The sequence below is a fragment of the Hipposideros armiger genome, unplaced genomic scaffold (assembly GCF_001890085.2).
Source record: "Hipposideros armiger isolate ML-2016 unplaced genomic scaffold, ASM189008v1 scaffold_4, whole genome shotgun sequence".
NCBI lineage: Eukaryota > Metazoa > Chordata > Mammalia > Chiroptera > Hipposideridae > Hipposideros > Hipposideros armiger.
In genome coordinates, this window is record NW_017731354.1 from 1026780 (window position 1) to 1039448 (window position 12669).

Below are 12669 nucleotides of genomic sequence, written 5' to 3' on the forward strand. Positions count from 1 at the left end.
GAACATCGAGAGGATCAAACGCAGTCAGTGTGGAGAGGTCCATAACATGCACATATTAGGGAAACCACTTGCTCTGTCTCTTGACATCCAAGGGGTGTCAGGCTGCAGAACTTTGTAGGGAGCTTTTGCAGGTTTGAGAGCTTTCATGAACGTGCATCTGTACCCAGGAGTCCCGTTCAGTTCTGTTCATGCCAAGTCCTTCATTTCGTCCAGCTGTTGGAACGTGTGTCCTTGGCCCTCAGGAGAGACTGGTGGCAGTTGGGCTGGAAGCGCAGAATTTTCGCGAAGGGGAGGGCAGTGAGGTGCGAAGAGGGAAGCATTGCCAGTTCCGTCAGGGCTCACCTCTTGGAGAGGACCTGGTTCCTGGAACCGCTGGGGACCCATCCCTGTTCCCACAGGGCCAGGCTTCTCCTTGTGTCACGGTTCATGACAGCAGTTCACACATCAGATGACCACAGCAGGCCACCTTCTTCTGGTTATTTGTAAAGGACGCTCAATGGCTCAGGCAGAAGACCCTGCTCCCTGTTTGCACATGAGCAGATGTGTCTCTGCCTCTACCCTGGGATGAATGCGTGTTTCTGGGACATTGCCCCCATCCAAGTGGGAGTGCCCCTGCTGTACCAGCTTAGGAAGCTTGGTGCTCAAAGAGCAGCTTAGGAAGGAAATGGAATCACACACGAGTTCTGGTCAAGATGGTGGAGTAAGGAAACGCTGCACTCGCCCCCTCCCAGGACCCCCTCAGAATTACAACTACAGAACAACCATCATTGAGAACCACCTGCAGTCTAGCTGAACAGAAGCCCTACAACTAAGGAGATACAGCAGAAGCCACCTCAAGACTGGGAGAAGGGGCAGAGACACAGACAGGCTGGTCCCACGCCCACGTGTAGGGGTTAAAAATCAGGAGGGGTACCTCAGCTGCAGAGGTCCTCCCCCCAAAAGTGAGGAATCCCAGCCCCTGCCCAGCCCAGGGTTCCAGTGCCGGGGAGAGAAGCCCCCATAACTTCTGGCTGGGAAAACCAGCAGAGAGTGTGACTGAGTGACACAGAGGGCAGCTGCACTCCCAGGCCCTCCTCTTAAAGGGTCTGTGCATGGATTACCATGGACTTACCTGCTGACAGACTCACTGCTCTGAGCTCCAGCGCTGAGGCAGCAGCTTGAAAGGCGCCAGGGACATACGGGGAGGAGCTGAGTTGTATGGCCTCAGGGTGAGGGCCGGAGGGGCAGCTTCCTCCTGGACGGAGGAGCTGGCAGAAGCCATTGGTCCTTTCTTGAGCCCTGCCCCTCCCGGCGTGCTGACGCAGGGGGTCCTAGATCTGAGTCCCCATCAACCTGGCTGACACCATTCGCCCCGCCCTGGTGATTCCCTGGGACCCCGCCCCACCTGCCGGGGTCCTGCCTTGGCGTTCCAAGGAACAGTACCTGAAGTGGGGGGTGAGGTTTAAAAGGAAACAGAGGGACAAAAGGGGTCCGGGAGGACTGGAAGCATTCGTAGCAACCAGCCCCGAGTTTATTTCCCCTCACCATTATATACATCCTGAGTACATGCAACACAGAAGGGACAACTATGCATTACCTCATTCAAAGGTAGATCATTAACTATCTACTAGAAACTTAAAGATCAGAGGGACCTTAGGTGGTCAGTTTCCCAGGACACTTTCTTCCATTAACCCAGATAGCCATCTATCTATAGTGTCGCCTAAGGAACTGGCCATCCTCACCACATACCTCAGCATTAAGTAAGCACTCTCCAGGTGCAGAAAGGAACAAAACAAGAAGCAAGACAAGTTATGCTTCACTAAGGCCAGCCTGCATGGCTCCCAACATCCACCCAACTTGCCAGCCCACCCAAGCTGCTTCCAGTGGCTTTTCCATACAAACAGCCTGTCTTGGCTCATGCTGTGGACTTTCCTAAGACCTCTAAAAGGTTCACAAACCCCAAACAAGCAGCATCTGAGCTCGGTGTGCCCTGTACCTCTTGCTAAGTAGCCCTAAGCCTGGCATTGGAGGCAGCTGGTCTGTTTGCAGCTCAGCCTCTCCCAGGTGCCTCCAAGCCCAGCATAAGTGGAACCATCTGCAGATCCCTTTGGAGCTCATACCAAGTGGCCCCGGGCAGGGCTCAGGCAGCAGCTGACCTGGGCCTGCACCAGAGTCCCTCCCAAGAGGCTCCAGAACTAACACACCTGGTGACCAGCTTCAGGCCTCACCACAGCACCACCCAACCACCTGCACCAACGTCACACCCAGAGGGCAGACTGGGCAGAAACCAGAGCCCTGCTAAAGTGATCCTGCTCTGTAGGGTCAGCCCCTGCACAACTGCTCCTCCTCTGTAGTTATGGCCAGTCTTCACAACCAATCAGCCTGAGGGTCAATCCCTCACATTAATGTGCAGACAGCAACCAAGGCTCAACTGCAACAGGAGGCACACACAACCCACTCAAGGGACACACTAGAGGGACTGCGCCACTGGGCCCCACAGGACACCTACCATATAAGGCCACTCTACTAAGACAGGAAGGCATCACAGCCCTACCTGTTACATGGAAACAAACAGAGGGAAGGAGCCAAAATGGGGAAACAAAGAAACATGCCCCAAATGAGAGAACAGAACAAAGCTCCAGAATAAAGAACTAAACAAAATGGAGACAAGCAATCTACCAGACACAGAGTTCAAAACACTGGTTACAAGGATGCTCAGTGACCTCAGGGAGAAGTTCAACAAAGCGATAGGAAGCATACAAATGGAGATAGAAAACATAGAACCAGTTAGAAATAGAGAATACAGTAACTGAAATGAAGAATACTACAGAAGAAATCAACAGTAGACTAGATGAAGCAGAGGATTGAATCAGCAATTTAGAAGATAAAGTAGCAGAAAACACCCAATCAGAACAGCAACAAGAAAAAAGAATTTTTTAAAAAAAGGACAGATTAAGGAGCCTCAGGGACAACCTCAAGTGTAACAACATTCGCATCATAGTGGTACCAGGAAGAGAGAGAGAGCAAGGGATTGAAAACCTATTTGAAGAAATAATGAAATCTTTGGAAAACTCCCCTAACCTGGCAAAGGAAATAGACATACACGCCCAGGAAGCACAGAGTCCGAAACAAGATAAACCCAAAGAGGCCAACACCAAGAACACATTATGATTAAAATGGCAAAAGTTAAAGACAGAGAGAATCTTAAAAGCAGCAAGAGAAAAGCAGTTAGTTACCTACAAGGGAACTCCCATAAGACTGTCAGCTGCTTTCTCAACAGAAACTTTGCAGGCCAGGAGGGATTGGCAGGAAATATTCAATGTGATGAAAAGCAAGGAACTACAACTAAGATTACCCAGCAAAGTCATCAGTTAGAATCAAAGGACAGATAAAGAGCTTCCCAGACAAGAAAAAGCTAAAGGAATTAATCACCACCAGACCTGTATTACAAGGAATGTTAGAGGGACTTCTTTAAAAAGGAGAAGGAGAAAAATTATGAATAATTAAATGGAAATAACTGTATATCTATCAACAAATACTTTCAATGTAAAGGATTAAATGCTCCAATCAAAAGACATAGGGAGGCTGAATGGATGAGAAAACAAGACCCTCACATATGCTGCAGGAGACTCACTTCAGATTGAAAGACACACACAGATGGAAAGTAAAGGGATGGAAAAAGGTATTTCATGAAAATGAAAACAAACAAAAAACTGGGGTAGCCATGCTTATACCAGACAAAGTAGACTTTAAAATAAAGGCTATAAAAGGAGACAAAGACCCAGTAATTCCACTTCTGGGTATTTATCTGAAGGAACTGAAAACACTAATTCAAAAAGACGTGTGCTTCCATATGTTCATCGCAGCATTGTTGACAATGGCCAAGACGTGGCGGCAGCCTGTGCGTCCGTCGATGGATGAATGGATAAAGGGGAGGTGGTGCTTATATACAGTGGAATATTGCTCAGCCATAAAAAAGAATGAAATCTCACCATTTGCAACAACATGGATGGACCTAGTAGGTATTGTGCTGAGTAAAGTATGTCAGACAGAGAAAGACAAATACCATATGATCTCATTTATATTTGGAATCTAGAGAACAGGATAAAGAAACAAAGAAAATAGAAACAAGTTCATAGATACAGAGAACAAACTGATGGTCACCAGATGGGAGGGGGGTTGGGAGGCTGGGGGAGAAAGGGGAAGGGATTAAGACGTACAAATTGGCAGTTACGAAATCGTCACGGGGATGTAAAGTACAGCACAGGGAATATAGTCAACAATATGGTAATAACTATGGATGGTGTCAGGTGGGGATGAGATTTATTGTAGGGGAGTCACTTCATAAGTTATATAAATATCTAACCACTATGCAGTACACCTGACACTATTGGGTTGTTGGAAAAGTTATGATGTATTTTTTTCTATATTTTTTGTTGCAAAAGTGCGTCATGACTTGTCCGACAACCCAATATATAATACTGAACATCAACTGTAATTGAAAAAATATATATTAAAAGAAAAAAAAGAGAGTTGAGCTGAAGAAAGAAATTTGGAAAAGAAAAGAAATCACACTTGGCCTGCGTGGAGGTGCCAAAGGAAATTGTGTCTTCAAGGGAATCTTATTGGTTTGAGTCATTTCGCTGTTTTCGGGGTGTGAAATTCATCTAGGGCAAGTCTTATGTTATGGGACTGAATGCCCCAAATAAAGCTCCTCTTTCTTTTCTGAAAATCAGTGTTTGTTTTTGTTTCCCCCCAGCTGTGCCATTGGTTCTGCCCCATACCAGCCACCTGACACACACCCCCACTGGCCTTTTGCAGCAAACAGGTGTCAAGGAGCAGACATCTTACTTTGTCCCTTCGCCTCTGGGTCACAATTGTTGCCATGGGGCTAGTTGTCGCTGAGTCGGCTCTGAGTCCTGGTGACACTATGAATGAGTGTCCGGTGTCCTGTCCTCAGCAGCCCTGCCACCTCGGGTTTCCGTGTCAGGCAAGCTCCAGTAAGGAATCACCCAAGTCACTGATGGCAAAAGTGAAAAAAGTCACTTTATTCCATTAGCACAAGTGTTCTCCTGGCTTCGCATCTGTGGGCATGCGTCTCTAGAACCCACAGCTGCTCAGCCGTGCCCTCCACCTGCTGGGAAAGGCTCACTGGATTTACGTCCCAGCCTCACTGCTTCCGGAGATGGGATCCCTGTTGGAGCCTGCAAAGCTGATGCTGAGCAAATATTGACAAAGTGGTGTAAAGAGCAAACACTCTGACATTTGTAAGGTCCACCGGAAGGTCCTGTGTATATTTATACAGCACGATGAGTCCCGCATACCAATCGCCCTGAATCTGCTCGGACACAGCTCTGCATGTGCGTGCTGCTGGCTGGGAACAGCTGAGTGGTCACAGGGGACGGCCCAGGCTGGGGGTGTAGCGGTCAGGGTCTTCCCTCCCACCTGGAGCCAACAGCTCACTTCTCCTGGTAGGACATGCACGCTGAGCTTTTACGAGACATGCTTTTCCAGAAGGAAGAAAGTAAAAAAAAAATGCACAAAATCTCGTTTCAATTTATTGCAATTGGTGTACTTTCTTTTTACTTTGTAAAAATTTTATTGATGTTTTTGTCCTTTATATTTATTAAAGATTGAGCCTCAAAAATGTAATGAGTAAAAAATGCTTCTTAATTTAAATTGTGAATCTGTCTGTTAAGAAATGCATTAGGATAGGAGAAGCATAAGACATATTAATTGACAGACAGGAACTGCTGTCTCTGAGGTTGATACAAGTAATTTATTACTTTAGAAATGGATGCCACCTCCAGAAAGTGCTTCATTAATTTCAAATTTAGTTTTAATTTCAAGCTGTTGCCCCTTGAGAAGAATAAGGTGGCAAATTATGTTTGAAGAGCAGAGATTTTTTTTTTTTTTACTCCAAAGAAACACCACGTTGTAACTGTTTAATTTTACAAATAAACGTGCCCATCCACTTTGCTGCGTTTTCCTGAGCGCTGAGAAAATATTCCAGGTAAGACCAACAGCAACTAATGGTGTTTTTTCTCTTCTTTCTCTTCTTCCCCCCGTTCCTCGTCTTTCTGTCCGGTGTCACGCAGCCTATGTTTGCGACGAGCTCAGGGCCGCCGCCCTGGCGGGCGAAGACGCGGAGCCCGAGGAGAGCGCGGCCGACGGCGAGCCCGCGGCCAAGTACGCGTGCCCCGAGCAGGAGCCGGGCCGCGCCGGCCCCGGCTACCAGGACTCGCCGGCCGCCGACTTCTCCGGCCACGACCTGGACAGCGAGTCGCACCTCAGCGAGACCAGCGACCGCATGGCCGACTTCGAGAGCGGCTCCGTGAAGAACGAGGAGGAGGGCAAGGACGCGGCGGCGCCGCCGGAGGACGCGGGCGCGCCCGACAGCCTGGAGCAGATGAAGGCCGTGTACCACAACTTCCTGTCCAAGTCCTACTGGTCCAGCCTCAGCCTGCACCTGCACCCGCCCCCGGCCGACAGGAACGGCGGCGGCGGCGGCAGCAGCAGCAGCAGCAGCAGCAGCTGCGGCAGCGGCAGCCTCGACTGGCACCAGAGCGCCGTGGCCAAGACGCTGCAGCAGGCGCCGCAGGGCCGCGCGCTGCCCGAGCCCAGCCTCTTCAGCACCGTGCAGCTCTACCGGCAGAGCAGCAAGCTCTACGGCTCCATCTTCACGGGCGCCAGCAAGTTCCGCTGCAAGGACTGCAGCGCCGCCTACGACACGCTGGTGCAGCTGACGGTGCACATGAACGAGACGGGCCACTACCGCGACGACAACCAGGAGGCCGACGCCGACAACCCGCGCCGCTGGTCCAAGCCGCGCAAGCGCTCGCTGCTGGAGATGGAGGGCAAGGAGGACGCGCAGAAGGTGCTCAAGTGCATGTACTGCGGCCACTCGTTCGAGTCCCTGCAGGACCTGAGCGTGCACATGATCAAGACCAAACACTACCAGAAAGTGCCTCTGAAGGAGCCCGTCGCGCCCGTCGCCGCCAAGATCCTCCCGGCCGCCCGCAGGAAAGCGCCCCCGGAGCTGGAGCCGCCCAGCTCCCCGGACTCCGCGGGCGGCACCCCCAAGGCGGCGCTGTCGGACTCGGGCGACGCGCTGCCCAAGGCCGCCAGCCCGTACATCACGCCCAACAACCGCTACGGCCACCAGAACGGCGCCAGCTACGCGTGGCACTTTGAGGCCCGCAAGTCCCAGATCCTCAAATGCATGGAGTGCGGCAGCTCCCACGACTCGCTGCAGGAGCTCACCGCCCACATGATGGTCACCGGGCACTTCATCAAGGTCACCAACTCGGCCATGAAGAAGGGGAAGCCCATCGTGGAGACGCCCGTCGCGCCCGCCGTCGCGACCCTGCTGGACGACAAGGTGCAGTCCGTGCCGCTGGCCGCCACCACCTTCGCGTCCCCCTCGCACACGCCGGCCAGCGCCTCCCCAAAGCTGCACGTGGAAGTCAAGAAGGAGGCGGACAAGGAGAAGGCCGCCCCGGACGAGACGGCCAGGGACAAGGACAAGGCCTGCGAGGAGGAGGAGAAATACGACGTCTCCGCCAAGTACCACTACCTGACCGAGAGCGACCTTGAGGAGAGCCCCAAGGGCGGCCTGGACATCCTCAAGTCCCTGGAGAACACCGTGACGTCTGCCATCAACAAGGCGCAGAACGGCACCCCCAGCTGGGGGGGCTACCCCAGCATCCACGCCGCCTACCAGCTCCCCAACATGATGAAGCTGTCCCTCGGCTCGTCGGCGAAAAGTGCGCCCCTGAAACCCGTGTTCGGCAGCGGCGACATCCTCTCCCCTCCTAAGAGCCAGAGCCTGGTGTCCCCGCCCGGCAGCCAGACGTCGCCCATGCCCAAGACCAACTTCCACGCCATGGAGGAGCTGGTGAAGAAAGTCACCGAGAAGGTGGCCAGGGCGGAGGACAAGGCGAAGGAGCCGGACGGCGCGCTCTCCCCGCCCAAGCGGGCCACCCCGTCCCCCTGCGGCAGCGACGCCAGCGAGCCCGCCAAGAGGGAGGCGCCCGGCGACGGGGGCGGCCGCGGCCGCGAGGACAGCCCCAGCCCCCCGCGGGACGGCGGCGGGGAGGGCAGCCCCCCGGCGGAGCCCGCGGCCAACGGCCAGGAGCCGGCGCCCGGCGGCCTGAGCAGCAGCACGGCCATCATCACCGAGCACCCGCCGGAGCAGCCCTTCGTGAACCCGCTGAGCGCCCTGCAGTCGGTCATGAACATCCACCTGGGCAAGGCGGCCAAGCCCTCGCTGCCCGCGCTGGACCCCATGAGCATGCTCTTCAAGATGAGCCACAGCCTGGCGGAGAAGGCGGCCGTGGCGACGCCCCCGCCGCCGCCGCCCAGGAAGGCCGAGCCGCTGGACCGCTACTTCTTCCACGCCAGCAACGACCAGCCCATCGACCTGACGAAAGGCAAGGGCGACCGGGGCGCCGCGCTGCTGTGCCCCGCGTCCACGCCCCCGGCCGCCCCCGCCGCCACCCCGGCCAAGGCGGCCGCCGTCGCGTCGTTCATGTCCAGCTCGCCGCTGCGCGAGAACGCCTTGTCCGACATCTCCGACATGCTCAAGAACCTGACGGAGACCCACGCGTCCAAGTCCTCCACGCCGTCCAGCGCGTCCGAGAAGTCGGACGCCGACGGGGCCGCGCTCGAGGAGGCCGAGGAGGCGACGCCCGCCCAGAAGCGGAAGGGCCGCCAGTCCAACTGGAACCCGCAGCACCTCCTCATCCTGCAGGCGCAGTTCGCCGCCAGCCTCCGGCAGACGCCCGAGGGCAAGTACGTGCTGTCGGACCTGAGCCCCCAGGAGCGCATGCACATCTCCAGGTTCACGGGGCTCTCCATGACCACCATCAGCCACTGGCTGGCCAACGTCAAGTACCAGCTGCGGAGGACAGGGGGGACCAAGTTCCTGAAGAACTTGGACACGGGCCACCCCGTGTTCTTCTGTAACGACTGCGCGTCCCAAATCAGGACTCCTGCCACCTACATCAGCCACCTGGAGTCGCACCTGGGCTTCCGGCTCCGGGACTTGTCCAAACTGTCCAGCGAGCAGCTCAGCCATCAGATAGCACAGACCAAGTCGCCGTCGGACAAGCTGATGACGCCGTCCCCCGAGGAGGACCCGGGCACCTCGTACCAGTGCAAGCTCTGCAACCGGACCTTTGCGAGCAAGCACGCCGTCAAGCTGCACCTCAGTAAGACCCACGGCAAGTCCCCGGAGGACCACCTCCTGTACGTGTGCGAGCTGGAGAAGCAGTAGCGGCGGCCCGGTGTCCGCGGGAGGCCGCCCGGGCAGGCAGGCGCCCCGGGCCCCGCCTCGCCTGGGCGCGCGTTCTTGCTGTAACTGCTCGGCCCGGCCCGACTGCTTCCTGGACCTGGGCCGCGCTTAGGAGAGGCGCGCACGGCCTCTCGATCACGAGAGGATCACGAGGCTGGAGCGCCGTGGACGTGGCCGGGACTCTGTGTACATGGGATTTAGTGGTGAGCCCCCGTGCTCCGAGCTGCATGCATTCACGGACAGTTTAATGACGCGTTTGTAACGGAACCGGGCACACGCGGTCCACGCGATGCGGGTGCCGCGTTTCTCACCCTTTCATCTTTAGCCCTCTGAGTACTTTGAAGCACTTTTGCATTGATTTGGTTATAAAATAAAATAAAATGATAATAATGTATGAAGCTCTGTTTTTTAAGCTCCGTACCAGCTTCGTTATAATTAATAATATGAACCTCCATTTATGCAGGTCTGCAGGGGTATAACACGCCTTGAAATTTAAAAGAATATTATTTTCACATTGAAACATAGATGTATATATTGTATAGATTTCAGACTCTCTTATGAAAAATGTGATTGTGGTTCAATGACCTTTTTTCCTGCATTTATAGCAACGGTGTTTTACGTACCTGCTATGCTCTGGGCATAAGCTGTGCCTATGTATAGTGTATATTTCTTGTCCTTTTTTTTTAAGGTCTATGGGTTTTGTTTTTTACATGCAAACATTGTAAATTATACAGAAGATACCACAGATAGCATTTATAAAGTATACAGAAACATTGTCTGAAAGCAAAGTAGGACTGTTTGTTTACAGTGCATCTATATTGATAGAGGTCCATGTTTAAATTATATGTATTTATTACCACCGTACTCTCACCTGTTTTGAGCAGTGAATAAACGAGGCAGGAAGTACATCCGCGGCAGGCAGCACCCTAACTATTTTGCACATGATTTTTAAAGGTATTTATTAGAAATCAAAGGATGCTCAAAATAAACTCAGTGCTCAAAGGGTTACGTCTATTTGAAAAGGAAAAAAAAAAGAACAAAAAAAGAGGAACTTGTACTGTATTTCCTAAACATTGATAAAGCCTTTAAAATGTTTGTACTGTAATACTTTGCTTGAAAGTCACGGGTGTCCTGCGATGCCACCTCCCGCGCTGGCTCGCCGGCCCTCTGGGTGGCCGGGCCCTCCCGTGCGATGCCTTTTGTTTCAGTCGGTAACTTTCCGTTTTGTTTTTCCTAATTATTCTCCCAAGACCCCGCACTGCAGCTTTATCTTTAGGCTTATGAGAGGTAACCCGTGGTTACCGGCGCTCCGAGGGGTCCTGTTTGTCTCCATTCTTGGCAGTTAATTTGCAGAAGTAACTGACAGCTGACACCATACGAGAACCTATGTATAAAATATCGGCATGTACTCAGCACAGACACTGTAACACACTCTGTGCCCCGTTTTGTTGTTGACAATGAACCACCATTATGTGACTCTTCATATAACCCTTTTTTCTACGGCAGCATTAAAATTGTCTTTTTGCTATAATTTTGTGTTGCGTTCACAATTATGTCTGAAATGTGCTCCGACTAACGAGCACGTTAAAATTAAATTGTATGCGACCTGTTTATGACCGAGCTGGCTGCTGTGTCTGCCAGGTGCTGGCAGGCAGGAGCTGCCGGGAATCAGGGCGGGTTCCGTGGCCTTCGCTGTTTGCAGAGCAGGTGGTAGTCCTCGGGCGGCGTGGGAGAATGTCCCCAGGAAAGAGCTTTCACAGAAAGGAGGACACTTTCACGAGGTTAGGTTCTCTGTGGGGGTGTCCAGCCACACACCTGGGGACCCGCGTGGGGCCGCGGCTGGGCGCCCCCTCCCCCATCTGAGAGGCCGAGCCCTTTGCAGGGCGTGCACTGCTGCTGGATGAGACTTGCAGGCAGCAGGAAGCAGCCACACTGGGTAGGGGGCCAAAGCAGCCGCAGATAAGGAGGCACAGGGCTGAGCTGTCCCCAGGCGGTGGGGACAGCATGTAGATGGCCACCACAAGGATTTATTAGCCCGGCACATCATGCCAACAGTGCGGGACGTCACAGAAACGTGTAAAATACCTTTATTGCTGTGTGCAAACCAGCCTTGCGGCTGTGTGGAATCATAGCTCCTACCCTAGAATTATACAAATGAGACATGTCTCACATCCGTGTCATACATAAAACACCTCGACTTAACAAAGTACTCTTTTATTAAAAATTTAAATTAAGCCCTTTCAGAGATGTTTGGCAACGCGCCTCCATTTTTCCCCGCTCATCCCCACCCCTTTTTGTCAAGATGAGTCCAAAGTCTGTCTGCCCCGCCTTCCCCCGGGAAACCATCTCCCTCCGGGCGTTCAGAGAGAAGGCGCTCGACTCAAAGCGGCTTTTGGCAGACGGTGCGCCGAGCTGGCTTTGCTCTCTCCTCGTGTGCAGGCGCACGGCTGGCTGTGCCTGCCCTCGGGGTCCTGGGCCTGTCCCATCCCCATGGCTGTGGCCCTCGCCTGTCCCAGCAGTTCTGTGCCCCGTGAGCCTTCACCTGGGAGGAGCACTGGGACGCTTCCCGGGGGACCTGGCTCACGGGGCAGACACCCCCCCTCCCGTGCCTCCCGCACCTCACATCCTGGAGCCCAGATTTCTGCTCTTGAATTTTTCACAGGTTAAATATAGCATTGGTTTATTAGAATCCAAAGTCCTGCGTCTAACAGATTAAACTGACAACACTTCCATCACCGCCTGGGCCCGTGGGGCTTGAAGGGAGATGGGATTTATGCGAGCGATGGTGGAACCCCTCTTTACAGTTTGGAAGAAGGACCTGACGCTCAGCCCGTCTCCTCCCCGCCCCATGGGCTTCTCCACCAGGATGTAGAAGTGCACAGTTATGGCCGAGGCAGGTGGCAGGTGGTGGGTGGCGTCGCTCATGGGGCACCCAGGGCTCGTCGCCAGGACAGGAGAGGACTCTCACTTCAAGAGGCCCAGAGATGAATTTTACCTCGAGAGGAAATGGTAGCTGAGCAGTGGAGGACCCTGGTCATGAACAATCCCCCAAGCCAGGCATTGTGGGTGGGAGGCGGGCTCGGGCCTCACCCCACTTGGAAATGTAGGGCCGTTTCCTCCCCAGGCCTCAGGCCTCTCCTGGCTGGAAGAGCCCTCCAGGTGCAGCCCAGGGAGCCGGGCGCTGTGGCTGCGCTCCTCCAGGCCACGCTGACGGAGACGGTGAGAGCAGGAAGGGACGGTCGTCCTAGTCAGGTCTGTGAGTGGGTCCAGGGAGGGGGAGGCAGGCCAAGGGAGGGATTTAATCAGAGGTGTGCAGGTGACCCCGACCTCACCCCAGCCCAGCCCAGGCTTGTCGCAGTCCCACTGTATATCTTCCAGCCATCACATTTACACAG

General features: G+C 53.9%; 1 protein-coding gene across 1 annotated transcript in view; it reads left to right on the forward strand.

Annotated features, from left to right (window-relative positions):
• The window catches only part of TSHZ3 (teashirt zinc finger homeobox 3), a 66001-nt gene extending 55229 nt beyond the window's left edge, over positions 1 to 10772 (forward strand). The window contains exon 3 of the mRNA XM_019644226.1: positions 5993 to 10772. Coding sequence (XP_019499771.1) covers positions 5993 to 9256 — 3264 coding nt within the window. The 3' untranslated portion in view covers positions 9257 to 10772. The remainder of the gene's footprint in view (positions 1 to 5992) is intronic.
• The last annotated feature ends 1897 nt before the right edge of the window (positions 10773 to 12669 follow it).